At 38.1% G+C, this 14,974-nt stretch overlaps 1 protein-coding gene across 1 annotated transcript in view; it reads left to right on the top strand.

Annotated features, from left to right (window-relative positions):
* Positions 1-14,974, top strand: part of LOC104981297 — a 204,064-nt gene that overhangs the window by 188,651 nt on the left and 439 nt on the right. Inside the window, exon 3 of the mRNA XM_010830309.1 lies at positions 14,731-14,876. Coding sequence (XP_010828611.1) covers positions 14,731-14,876 — 146 coding nt within the window. The remainder of the gene's footprint in view (positions 1-14,730; positions 14,877-14,974) is intronic.

The raw sequence follows: 14,974 nt of genomic DNA, 5'->3' as shown, positions 1-14,974 counted from the left end.
GCTGTTGGAGACTACTGCTATCTTCAGGGCATGGGTCAGCCTTCACTGGCTCAGCAGCGTGGAGGAAGACTTGAGTCAAGTAGACTGAGGGCAGAGGATTAAAGGCTACTGAGAGAAGAGTAGGCGAAGAGGTGGGTAAATTAAGTGGGTGTCTGTGTCAAAGCCCATTGACTAATGCTGGCTAAAATCTGAAGGAGAGCTGCCAGAGAGAACCAGGAACAGAGTGGAAACTATCACCCCACAACCTGTGCAGAAACAGCCTTCAGAAGGACATTTTGGCAGCATCTGAGTAAAATGTTGACTCACCAATGAAGCCAAGAATAAAACTGACTAGAGTCAGGCTGTCAAGATTTGTAACCCCATGACCCTAGGCAATTATAATTTAAACTCTCTGTGCCTCATCATTGTTATCTTTAAATGGAGCTAACAATGGTTATCTACCACATGCTGTTTTGTAAAAACTAAATGGGATAATTCATATAACAGGCATGGTAAAACATGACTCATGGTAAGCACCTAGTAGGGGCTTCCCTGGTATATCACATGGTTAAGAATCTGCCTGCAGTGTAGGACACCTGGATTTGATCCCAGAATTGGGAAGATCCCCTGAAGAAGGGAATGGCGACCCACTCCAGTATTCTTGCCTAGAAAATCCCATGACCAGAGGAGCTTTGGGGCTACAGTTCAAGGGATCACAGAGAGTCAGACAGGACTGAGCGACTAACACACATGTTAGCATTCAATAATTGTTGATTTCCATTATTATATCAGATAACTTTGCTTTCATAGTCTGATGATTTTCTTTTCACAAATGGAAAAAGTAAGTCCCAGAAAATTTATAAAGATGATTAGCATTAGCCTTACATGACCAGAGAAACAACCTGTTTTCTCAGATTGACCTAATAGTATTCCAGGTATGATTTTTGTATTTCCGGAATTTAGCCATTCTTCTTCAAAATCATTCTTTCCTTTCATCCTTTTTTCCTTTTGAATCATCTCTGAAATTTTTCTCAGCAGTAGCCTTCTTATGGTTATCTAAAATTAGCCTGCCTCCAAAAATTTCTCATTGCAAAGAAAAAATATAGTAACCATGTATGGTGATGGATGGTAACTAGATTTATTCTGGTGCTCACTCCTCAGTGAATATATACAGATTTCTAATCATTGTATTGTACACTTGAAACTAATACATGTCAATTATATCTCAATAAAAATAAATATAAATAAACAAGCAAACAAATAAGTAAAACCAGCTTGGACTCCAGGTAAAAACAAACTTGTATCTGTTCTGGGAACAGAACAGCTTAAGAGAATTTCAGCTATGTCAGTATGAAAATTCCAGAGGGTCAAGGAGATCCCTGAGGGCTTTATTAGCTCAAAGTCCCTGTCCATCAAAGTGGCACATCTTCCCAGAATCCCTACACACCTCACTCATGGCCTGGTGATGCATTTGTCTCCAGTGTCTCTTTAACATCCCATTAGGAACTTACACAATATAGTCTGGAAGATTGTTTAATTAGTTAGCTGACGAGAAAAGATGTGTTAGCAAAATATAAGGAGAAGGTAAATTAAGAAATAGCAGGAATAAGGACACAGAGAATGCTGACAGGATGTTCTAAATGGCTACAAAAAGTACAAATTATTGTGATGAGAGAATACAGTACATGATAAGGGAAACTGAATATTGCTTGACGCTTTGTTTTTATTGTCTTTGAAATCCTTTTAATGCCTTTTAAGTTAGATTGATTGTTGTTTTAAAAAATTAGAGATGCACAGCATAGAGATTATTTTTAACGATAGTGTTTCACAAATTTCAAAGTTGCTAAGAGAATAGATCTTAACTGCTCTCATCACAAAAAGAAAAGGTAATCATGTGATGTGATAGAGGTATTAGCTAGACTAAGGTGGTGATCATAATGAAGTATACAAATATATCAAATCAACATATTGTATATTGTAAATTCACACAATGTTATGTATCAGTTAGATCTTGTTACCAAATCCAGGGTTGGTCATTTGCTGCACAACAGGTCAGTAAGTCAAGTGACAAGGTGTTGAGGCAAGGAAAATGACTTTATTAAAGAAAGCCAAGCCAGCTAAATGAGAAGATGGTAGACTAGTGTCTTTAAGAATCACCTTAACATCTTGTTGCAGATAAAGTTTGGCTTTTGAGGGCTGGGGTTTGTTTTAAGGGTATGTGATCAGTGTGTGCATACACAGTTCTCAGATTAGTTAACATCAAGGTGAAATTTCTAGAATCACAAATCTTATGATTTCAACTGGTCTGGTGTCTGGGTACTTGAGGTCAGTAGTTTTCACCTGGAGGAGGGTCTGCTTCCTGCAAAAATAACTTAGGAATGTATGTCAGACTTTGATTTATATCTTTCAGGGAACTGGGAGTTTGGTGACTGCTCTGTGGCTGGTTTAGTCTAAATTGTTGCCAACAGCTATTGTATGTTTCTACATCTTCACATTTCTAATTATTAACTCTAGAGTCAGCATTTTAAGACTCAAGGGAGACCTGGGAGACTATTAATAAAATAAAAGCCTTTGACTTCAAAGGACAGGGACTCAGGGGCTTGTATAACGTTTCAATCTCAATTAAAAGAAAAAAAAAAGACACAAGTATGTTTACAGAAACATCAAAAACTACATTTAAAGTTAATATAATTTATACAATGGAAAGAAATGAGTTTGGAAATCAAGAGACACAGATTAAAATCCTCACTTTCTTATATTTCAATTACTTGGACAACTTACTTATAGTTTCTGTATCTGATGTCCAGATCTAAAACAATGGTAAATGTAGCTCCCTTTTAGGACTGTTGTCAGAAATGAATAGGCAAAATATGTAAAACTGATAATAATACAATATTTTTAAAAAATAGGAATTGGTTGACCACTTATTCTATACTCATTTTATGTAGCAATATATAATGTCTAGAATATAGATGATGTACAAGAGACAGTTGCTCTTATTAGTTAAATACTAAACATTTTTATGAGTAATTTTAGGGAAAATCATAATTCAGATTATATACCAGTTCCACCTCTTGCATATGTAACAACTCTAAACTACTTAGTGTCTTAATTCAGGCCCTCATCAGTAATCATTCAGTTGACTATGTGACTGGCTCAGGTCTCTGTCCCTTTAGACTCTTGCTCTTCTCATTCTTTACTTCTGGTGGAGCTGGGCCTTTAAGAATGAAAATATTTTATGTTACTTTAAAAATATTATGATATCAAGACTCAAACATCAGCATGAAAAAAAAAGTGTGGTTTGTAGTATATGCCCTCTTCTTGAAGAATATCAGGATCTAGGGTCAATAGTTTTTCCTGCCCTAGACCACAAGAAATGATGTGGTATAAACCAGGGAATCTGAGGAAATAGAAAGGATGAGATATGGAATGAGAAGGAAATATAAATGAAAAAGGACTTCTGATTTGCCATCTGAGACTGACTCTATGTGTCTGAAGGTGATTATGATTAGCTGTAAACAAGGCTGAGTCCTTCCTAGTTAACGTCCTGGACTAGCACACAGTGGAAGACTGTGTAAGATACAATGGCCAATTTGCAAATGTGGTGTCTCTCCCTTGGGATTGGTGAACCCTGGTATGGTAACTGACTACCCTGAATCAAATTACAGTTGTTAGAAAGTGTTAGAAAAAATGGTGCATAGGATTAGTTGTAGACATAACCTGAGAAGACGTGATTCTATGACCCTCTTTAGGAGAGAGGATTCAAAGGAGACAGATATCTTAGCACTGAGACAGCTGTAGGATCAAAGTGTAGGTTTTAGAAAGAGATTTTCTATCTAAAAAGTCAGCCAAGACTATGACTTTTTATAAAAGTTTATTAGGATGATGCATGCAGAGAATTTTCTGCATAAAATATTAGGAAAGGAAGCCAATGGTGAAGAATGCCAAGATTCCACTAAAGATATTTCAGCATCTCATTCCTATAGAAAGAAATGGCACGTAGACCAAGGTAGACTTAATGAAAGGATCCTAGTCAATTGTGGATTGTGTGCTGCTCAGCAAGGAACCATTCAGTCTTAAAAAGGAAATAGAATAAGTAACCCAGACTCTCCTCAATGTTCTCAGATTGTAGAAGTCCAGGGCACACAGTAGCAGGTGCTTGACTTCAGAGACCAAAATGAAATGTTCCAGAGACTGAATTACAAGAAGATTATGGAGACTTTAAAGACTTTCTTTCAGATTGTCGTATTCAAGTTAAAGTACACACACATATACTTGTACAAGTATATGTGTGTGTGTGTGTGTGTGTGTGTGTGTGTGTGTATATATATATTTAAATATATTTTTGATGGAGTCAAAAATGCCCCAAATATATTCTAAACCCAAGTTGTTTTCAATATTTTTGTGTCTAAAGCTAATTTGATAAGGACATTGGAAACAAAGGGGGCTAAGGTAACCCACTGAAACTTGCAAGATAGAGAATGGGCAAAAGAAAGAGGGACTAATGGCTGCATACCAGATAGCTTCCAGTCTTACTGATTGCACTTAGGTGCATCACCACTTGGCCAGTGGAGATGGAGAGGTGATACTGAGTGCAGTATGAGGATGCAGAAATATACCAGTGATCTTCCTCCAAAGTCATGAGAATTGTGCTTCATACATGACAGAAACTATGCATAACTCATTCAATTACTTGCTTAATGTCAAGATCTGTGAAGACTTTGATATCTCCCCTGCTTTTTACTGCTAGATTAGTATTCTGTTTTCATGGATGCTGAAACAAGATATGAATCAGGCACAAAGAACTTAATCTCTGAGAGCAACAGCAGCAGCCAGCATATAATCATTTCTCCTATCAGTTCCCTAAGAACAATTCCCAAAGAGTCCTATGAAGAGAGTAAGGTGACCCCTTAATATTAAGTAGGTTGCATTAAAGGAACTTGGACTTAGGGAACAGAGATATTTTATAAGCTGTACCAAGAACGCCTGGTGTTTGCTTGGAGAGACACCAACTCTATCTTCCAAGGCAGTTAGTTCGCTATATAAACATCCTAGAAAGGACAGTCTGGAGAAATGGCAGTAGTGCCTCTTCTTGCAGTTTATGCAGAAACACAAAAGATGTGTGAAGAGTTGCTTCCCATCAAACAGAGTTTGAGTCCCTTGAGTCCCTTTTGGCCATGCTACTTCTTAGAGGATGCATTAACCAATCCAGCCTGGTGATGACATTAGGGGAAAGAAAAGACCATATGGTCAAGCATGGACAGGGTAGAATGCAGCTACTCATAATAAGTCTATGTAACCTAGCTTGGTCCTGATCATTACCTAGGAAGTGACCAAATGAGATCAGCACTTGCTGGGGATGGCCACATGCATTCAGTGATTAAACTCTCTGACTACAAGGTGTGAACCAACAGTGGCAGAGGAAGGTACAGTCAGAATCATTTTGAGTTGATTTTTGAGGATGTTCTAATCCTCCATGATGTCTGTAGATAGTGCAGAGTATGGAACATCAATTGAGTAACTTGATTATCAGTTTCTTGTTGAGTGGATTTTGTAATAAAGGTTTTCCATTATCAGACTGTTTAAGTATTCCTGGTTCAAGAAGCCCAAAATACAGTAGTTTAGCCTCAAAGATCACAGTGGTACAGACTGAACTTGAACAGCAGAACTGTAACCTGAATATGTGTCAGTGGTGGTGAGCCTGTACTGATTGATCCAAGAGGGTAACACGAGTGGAGGCTGGGAGTGGGCAGGACTCAATGTAATGCGACCTTTCTCCACTGCAGAAACACAGTCATGAAACATGGGACACAATGATGGACTCAGGGAGCAGTGACAGTTAAGTGCTGAACATTGATTTATCAGCTTGATTACTGTCAAACTCACGAGTGAATGACCTTTAACATGGGCATTTATATTAGGGACCCAGATGTTTTGATAAGGAGCAGCTATTTATATCCATAATTGTTGTATAGTCGCTAAGTGGTTTCTGACTCTTTGTGACCCCATGTTTTTAGCATGCCAGGTTCCTCAGCTCATGGGATTTCCCAGGCAAGAATACTGGAGTGGGTTGTCATTTCCTTCTCAAGGAGATCTCCCTGACCCAAGGATCAAATCACATCTCCTGCATTGGCAGGTGGATTCTTTGCCACTGAGCCACCATGCCCATAATACAGTACCCGAAAGAGGGTTGTTTGTAATTTACCAATTTGTAAGAATGTATGAACACCTAACACATAAATTCCTAGTATAAACTCAGTTGTAAAATCAATGAACAGTGCTTTGCTTTGTCCCAAAGGACTCACCCACCCACAAGGACCATTTATCTTCTCTTGCCCACTGTGAACTGTGCCCAACCCCATTAGTTGGATTTGAGCACCCTCTTCCTTCCAAGAGTCTAGGTAGGATTGTGACTTGAACATCAGTGTCCAAAAAAGCCATTGAATTTTGATTCTTTCCCTTCCCTGAAATAACCCAGCAAGCTTGACACTGGTTTCCCTTCAGGCACCAGGAAACTTTGGCCAATCAATAATTATCTTTCTCATTGAAATGCCTGAGGTGGAAGTAAATATGGAGCAAAGGATTAGGCAATGAACACAAGGAAAACTGCTCCTTACCTTTAAAATTAGACTCACCTTTACCATCAGGTTTAAGTGGTATGATTTTAGCTTTGGATTTAAATAAATTAATTCCAATATTTTCAGTCTGCTCAAAAGTCTTTACCTATCAAGTGTTCTATTCCTAATAACTGGCACAATCTTGTTTAGCCTTGGAGAATACATTCAGTGGCCACAGCCAATGAACTTGCCTTTGGGGCTGTTGGGTTAGTGCACTTTAGCCAAGTTGGGCTTGACTTATAGGGCAGCAACTTTTTAAAAGCAGTTCACCTTAATATGAGGCATTTCCTGCTCCATTGTCATAAGATGAAAGTTAGTTTCATCTTGTTTTAATATAGGGGCTGGGGAATTTTTCCCTAATGGTAGGGGTTAGTTATTTTGGGAATTACAAAACTTTCTTTGGATTGGTAATTTATTTCCCCCGTGGGTCACTTTGCTCAAATCCAATCAGGACAGTAAAAGCATAAATACTAGTCACTTACTCATCTGTACATTTCCACAATAGTACTTCTATCTCAGGAAAATCTCCCTAAGTGGACCAAAGCTGTTTACTATCAATAATAGTTAGCACCCACTGAAAAACAAATCAATGAATAACTGGAGATCTTTTGCTTTTGTCTTCAAATGATTCTAAAGTTGACATGATAGACCATAGAAGCCCATAAAAACAGCTAAGCCAGGAGATGACACAGCTACTGCTGGTTTTTTGTTTTTTTGTTTTTTTTTTCCCCACAAGTCTTACATACTCTACCCCAGCATCATCTACCATAAGAAGTAACCAAAGTTGTATTGACTTGTCTTGTTAATGCTTATAGTGGTCATAAATTTCCTGCTTTTCACATTCAGTGAATGTACAAGTGTCTGCAATGATTGTCTGAAAGTGTTAAACCGTCTGCCTGTCCCGGATTAATCTTAGTTGTTTCAATGGGATGGACCTGAGACCAGAATAGTGAGAAAATTGCCTTCCCCTAAGCAGAGTTAAGGGCCATGATGCTGGGAAAGATTGAGAGCAGGAGGCCACAGAGGATGAGATGGTTGGATGGCATCACTGACTCAATGGACATGAGTTTGAGCAAACTCTGGGTGATAGTGAAGGACACGGAAGCTTGGCATGTGGCAGTTCATGGGATCTCAAAGAGTCAGACATAAACCTAATGACTGAACAACAACAACCAGGCTGCCATTTGGGCAGCTGACTTTGTATCTATTCCCCTAGCCTTAGCCTGAGACCACCTGATCCATTTCTCCTGATTAACAGGCAATAAACTGAGGAGCAATTTTTTGGCCACATAGATGATATTAATATTATTTGGTTTATATTTTTGCTACAGATAAATCCCATTTAGCTACCTGTGTGGCCATTAGCCTTCCTTTCCAGAGATCTATGTCTTTGTTAAGATCCCATTATTGCTATCAAAACTGTCAAGATCTATGAAGGTCTGAGATTTTACCCTACTTGTAGTCAAAGAAATTAGCTTACGACAGTTTTATGGATGCTCTGGATTAGAGACAAAGACTTCATTCCTCACAGTGACAGTAGTAGCCAATATTAACATATGCTTGTTAGTTTCCCCAAGCCCAAATTCCCACAGTTTGGTGTGTGAACATCCAGGTGACTCCTGCACCCACAGTGGGTTGTATAACAGGAGAGTAACCCAGTACTTACAAAATCTGAATCATTTGCAATGGGCAGAAAGTATGCCTGCTCTGTGCTCCAAAGAAAGTATCTATATCTTCTAAGTCTTTGCATAAACCTGCACTTTGCTTCAGAGAGAAACACAATATTTTCCAAGGCCATTTGCTATTTAAACATTGTTTAAACCGTAGTTCAAGACAAAGGCACTCAGTGCCTCTACTTATGGCCTTCCCAGGTGTTGCAGTAGAAAGACCCCACCTGGCAATGCAGGAGACGCAAGAGACACAGGTTTGAGCCCTGGGTGGGGAAGATCCCTTGACAAGGAAATGAAAACCACTCTAGTGTTCTTGCCTGGTAAATTCCATGAACAGAGGAGCCTGGCAAGCTATGGTCTATGGCGTCATAAAGAGTTGGACACGACTGAGTGACTGAGCATGCAGGCATACCTCTATAAGCTGTGTAGAAATGTAAATGATTTATAAAGAATTGTCTGTCAACATTCAAAAGAGAAGTGTTGAGAACCCCATTGCATGGGAGCCCTTATTTAAGGCATTGAGAATATGGTGGTGACTCATTTAGACACAATTTTTGCTTTTGTGGAATTTTCACTTTAAAGATGTCGGTAGTGGTGGTGGCATAGCTTGTGTGTGAGTGTTGAGGATAGTGACCAATAATAAAAAATAACAAATGAGTCTGTATTTATATATGTGGCAATGGGATTGATAAAGAGGTTTTCACATAGCAAGTAGTTCCTAAGCCTGTAATTGACTAGCACCTCCTGCAGTTAGAGATAACAGCAAACATCAGAAGATGCAGTTACACACCAAGATAAGATATCAGAAACTGCTACCAGAAGAAAAGATTTTTTTCTTTAAAGACAGAATGATCAAACTATAGGAAAAAGACTTTATATCTAGAACAACTTTTCAGGTATTTGGAATTTGTCATTTGTAGCCAGAACATGGGACTATGCAGAAAATCTGTTGCTTCATAAAACTTTTCTACCTAATTACAGAAATGGTCCTGGCAGGAGAACAGCAGAGATAATTACACACCCTGAACTGGTATCAACCTGTTCACATTCTTTCATAAGGCTCGCCTTCAGAGAAAAGCATGAATGAGGAGAAATCATTAACACATAAAGGATCAATTCCCAGTGACCCAGTCTTGAACCACTTTCTCTTCTGCATTGACTCCTGTGGATTGTAATGCAGAAACTTTGGAGGGTTAAGCCTGTGGAACCTGGGACACCATTTTCTAGATAGGAATTTGGCTGACTAATGCTAACGGCAGCAGTGTAGACAAGTAGAGACTAAAATGATGAGATGAGCAGAACATATTTCTATCCAAAGTAGACAAGAGATCCCCAGCTGGGTGTCAGGAAATCATCTCTGTATGAATGACCAGTAATGAGATGACATCTTCATGAAAGACATTAGATCTTCCCTGATTACAAGAATAAGGCAGTAGTCCCCAATCCTTCTCTATTCATCAAGGTTAGAGCCAATAAGATTCGCTTACAGTAGTACATAGGTTCACCAAGAAAAGGATAGCTGGCCAAGAAGGGCATCTCAGACTTCTTCACTCCCTTAGTTCTTCCTTGCCTACCCGTGGTAGGGTTGAAGAGATTTGGGCATAATAGTACAACGGATTTGTGTTATGAAAGGTGATAATACATGGTGATAGATGTGTCTGATTGCTAACTGAAAAACTGAAAATACAAGGTGAGCAGCTTTCTTAGCTTTGGCAACAGGATTAAACAGTAAGATGAAGTTGGAGCTCTGGAGCAAGGAGAAAGGGTACAAGTAAAGTAAGTATGACAAAGTGACAAAATGCAGAACCTTTGGGCAGCCATCTGAGGGCAGTCAGATTGGAACTTTAAAACAAATGCTTTTCAACATCAGTTGTATCTTAATCGCCATACCATCAATGCCTAAAACTATGTTACTAACAGTTGACTACACGACTGAGCAACTTTTACTTCACTTGACTACATCAAAGCAACCATTTCAGCAGACTTCAGAAACACTTTGGTCTCATTAGTATGAGAGATTTTATTTTATTCCATTCTATTCTATTTTTATTTTCTTTTGTTTTTTTTTGGCCATACAGCTTGCACGATCCCTCATGAAGGACTGAACTTGGGCCACAGCAGTGAAGGTGCCAAATCCTAATCACTGGACCACCAGGGAATTCTCCAAGAGATTTTTATTTTAAAGTCCATTTTAATACTCAGAATGGTTTGTGATTATGCATCTTTACATTATTCCTGCTTCATGTTTCCAGGACTCCATGTCTTTCACATTATCCTCACATTACAATTCTGAGAGGTAATATAAACACGTCATTTCTTAGATCAATTATTCCAATAGCTTTCCTTTAGAACAAATTCTGTAATACAGACTAGCATGTGAGGCAATCTGGTCTATTGCTCTTACTTTGTTCTCATCTCAATTCCTGCCACTTCCTTCTTCACACTTTGTATTCCAGCAATATCAAGTGGATACTGGTTGATGCCAGCATTTTAGTTGTGGTGGTTCTTGTTTAGTCGCTAAGTCATTTCCAACTCTTTGTGACTCTGTGGACTGTATCCTTTCAGGCTCCTCTGTCCTTGCCATTTTCCAGGCAAGAATACTGGAGTCAGTTGTCGTTCCCTTCTCCAGGTCTTCCCAACCCAAGGATCAAACCCATGCCTCCTGCATTGGTGGGCAGATTCTTTACTGCTGAGCCACCGGGGAAGCCCGACACCAACATTATTTATACCTAAACTTCCCCATAGTTCACAAAAAGAGAGCTTGGTTTTCTTTAGTACCATCTTCTCTGCAAAATCTTTTTTTGGTTCTTATAGATAGACTTACTCATATATCTCCTTTGCTAAATTTCTATCTTATACATTCTTAGCTACTGAATTTACATTGTTTTAAAATTGTTGCTTTAGTCTTTTTTTTTTTTTTCTTTTTTCTGATAAGAGCCTTGAAACTTTCAGGTAAAGATGTTGTCTCTTATTCAGTTTAATTTCTATAATGCCTGTATTTTTACTGGAAAATATATTTTGGATTGATTTGAACTTTTGATCAAGAACTACTAGTAATCAAATATTATTTTTGTGACATTTCTATATGCCCTGAAAGAAGAAGTATCACTTTGATACATAAACCATATACCTCATTCTAAGGAAATTAACACTATCTTGGTAAAGAAAAAAATGAGAAAACAGTTACAACTGAAGAGAGACCATAATTGTCAAATAAAATTGAAACAATCTAAAACACACTATATTACACTTTGGAGTAAATACTGAACAAAACACTATCTAAATATATGAAAAACAAGCTTCATTTATGTTCTTGCTTTCTATTAAGATTATACGGAACATTTTGAACAAAAATAAGGAAAATTTTATCAATAGTTTGACTACATCAGAGCAATGATTCAAGTAGATGTCAGAAACTGATCTAATTAGTACAAGAGATTTCTATTTTAAAATGCATTTTCATACTTAAAATAGCTGTTTACTCATTTCTTCATAATATGTACTGAGTTAAGCACTGACCTCCGTTAACATCAATATCAGTGAATAGAAACACTGACAAACATTTTTTCCTGCCATTTAAGCAAAACAGCATCTTATGTCCTCTAATTTGAATGCTGTAAGTCACCCACACAAAATATACTGGTACTCTGAATGGTGATTGAGCTAAATAACATAAGATGGGCAAACTTACAACGTATTTCAAAATGAGGCAAAACAGAGATTTCTGTGGTGGTCCAGTGATTAAGGCTCCATGCTTCCACTGCAGAGGGTTCAGGTTCAGTTCCTGGTCTGGTAACTGAGATACTGTATGCCACACTGTGCAGTCAAAAAAAAAAAAAGAAGCAAATTGTTGGCACTTAATGGAGATATTTTCAGAATATTTGAGGAATTAAGAAGACATGCAAGTTAGCAATATGCAAACCTGCAACAATTGGGTAAGGAAAGTATAAGGCAATTAACATTGGCAGTATCAATTGTAAGTCAAAGTCTATCAAAACCAATAAATTCATGCCAAAATTAAGTACAAATACATGATGCATATGTTAAATAAATTGTTTCCATAAGGGAAAAGTAATCAGTGTCAGCTGGACTACTGAGAGAAAAAAAGTATTGATGAAAACAGGGCTCAAGGATAATAGAATTTAGATAATCATAGGGGAAGTATGTATTTAGAAGAATTAACTGTATGTACATATAAAAAATGATGAATTAGCCTGACAGAAGATATATGTAGCTAGGATAGAATTGATACTGCACAGTTTTGGTAGTCATTTGTTATTTTTTACTGAAATCTTATGAAAGAATTGTTAGTAAGATTATGCTAGCAGCACAATGCACACTGCACTGCCATATAAATAGTCTGGCATATAAACAAAAGAAGATGAATGGATAAAACTTGTGCAATAATGCACAAGGAAATGAGGCAAGAGCAGTGGTAATGGGAATAGAAACAAAGGGCAAAGGGTAAAAGACATCCCAAATTAAGAAATTATTGAATCAACACAACTGACAAAATGATGAGATTTAGAGAATTAAAGAGAAGAAAGAATCATAGATGCTTAAAAAATGCTTACTTTGTTAAAACATAAAAAATGAAAGCAGTGTAATGAGTACTATAAATAAGAAGCATGATTGGTGATCATTTAACAAATTGAAGTTTGTACCTTTCGCTTGTATGTTGATTAGAGACAAGAAATTGAAGACTAAATTTTAAGACTAAACCGGAAACTCTTCTTCACTTTTCACAAAATGTTTATGAAGATTACACTAAAGTAAAATGGAAAATAAATGAATTTTTGAAATATTCTGATATCTGCTATAGCTAAATTATTTAACGAAGAACTAATGTGATCTTAGGCACTTTTCCTAGAAATAAAAAGTCTTAGCAAATTCTCAGGAAATGTACACTTAGAAACTTTCTTTTTTTAACAGACCTGATAAGACTGAATATGGTGACAACTTTTATTTACTTTGAACAATGCCAAATAGTGTCTGAATTTTTTAAGTATGTGCTGGTATCCACTGTTGGTATCTACCACCTATGTCAGTGGTCTTTTTTTCCTTTTTAATTGCACCTAGAAGATATATGGTTGAAGAAAAGATTACTTTATTTGAACAATGATCCTACAAGAGCACACATATCAGAATAAATTTCACAAACAAAAAGCAGTAATCAGGATTAATTTGGGAGTTATCATAGAATCATTATTCAACATTAGATAAGTTAAAAGCAATTTGGATTTTATAGTGAAAATCACCTTCCAATTTAGTTGTGTGTGTGTTTAATATATCACTGAGAATTTTGTCAGTATCATTATCTCTTGAAAGAAAAAAAATTTTTTTTTCTAGCCCTTAGAGAAGACACCAGCATGGGGACTCATTCATTTAGCCTTAAAGTCTTGTTATTAAGAGTGTAGCTCAAAGACCAACAGAATCTGCATCACTCAGGGGCTTTTTGGAAGTGTAGAGTTTCTAGTTCATTCCAAATTACTGAATCAGAATCTGCTTTCATTCTTCTGCATTTCTATGTCCATTAAAGTTTGAAAACCATAGATTAACTTTATATAAACCAATCCACACAATTCAGTTTTGCAGGTAACATTCTTTAAAATGAATGATGATTCTAATTTAATGTTTTACAGAAATGATGTTAAGGAATTTTTTAACTAGAGGAAATAAAACCGATGTTACCCAAAGCCTGTTCTCTGCAAGATACTGTGTTAGACATTTCCAAATCTACTAATTCATTTAATCTTTACATTTAATCTGAGGTAAGGAACACTATTTCCATGTTTCCAGGCATAAAAACCAACGTCAGATTAAATATCTCATCTATTCCACGCAATGGATTCTTTCAGTAAACGCTGAGCACCTCATTTCTCCAAGTTAAGCCAGGAAATAAAACGAGTTTATGGTCCCTACTGCCATGGAATGTACAATATATTTAAATTAGACAAACTCCAGGAAAATACAAGGTAGTGTAACTTTCTAAGAGTGAAAACTGAAGTTTTTCAAAAGTTGTACAGGGGAAACTTCTGTTTGGAAAGAGCATCTACACAGCTTTGTCAAGCTGCCCCTGAACAAAAGAAGGCATGTAGTTTAGTAAGGGATCCAGGGGGCAGTTGAGGCTGAACGTGGAAGGAATCCCGCAGAACTTTGTAGAACAAGGTACGGATGTTGGATCTTATCCAAGAGTCAAAGGAAGCCACTGGACAGTTTGAAGTTAGGAAGTGACAAGCCCAGATCCACACTTGGCAAAGCTCCCGCAGTCAGACTTAACGCCAGGGCCAGCGGGCGGGTGGGTTTATTAGGGCCACTCCCCTAGGCTGTCTTTTCTCCACCCTGGTCACCGCCTCCTGCTCCTCAGCCAAGCCTTCGGAGGCGGGTGGGAAGTGAGCGAGAGGGGCGGGTGGGAAGAAAAACATTCTCCAAAAATATTAAAAAGAAAACATCCCCCTTGGCAGCGAGTGCGCGGGAAGTTGAGCGCGCGAGTTCCGGGCTTCCCGTCCGCCCCGCGCCGTCCGCATCCCGGGTGAGCCCCCAGCCCCTGCTCGGCCTCTGCAGCCCACCGGGCCGCGGCCGTCAGTCCTTCCGTCCATCCACCCCGTCGGTCTGTCCGCCTCCCCACCCCCCACCCGTCCTTCCCAGGGCTCCGCGCGGGGTCTTCAGGGAGGAAAACGGCCGGGATCGGTCAGGGCGCGCGGAGCC

The sequence above is a fragment of the Bison bison genome, unplaced genomic scaffold (genome assembly GCF_000754665.1).
Source record: "Bison bison bison isolate TAMUID 2011002044 unplaced genomic scaffold, Bison_UMD1.0 scf7180017864517, whole genome shotgun sequence".
NCBI classification, from domain to species: Eukaryota; Metazoa; Chordata; class Mammalia; order Artiodactyla; family Bovidae; genus Bison; species Bison bison.
This window is presented reverse-complemented; position numbering and strand designations above follow the sequence as displayed.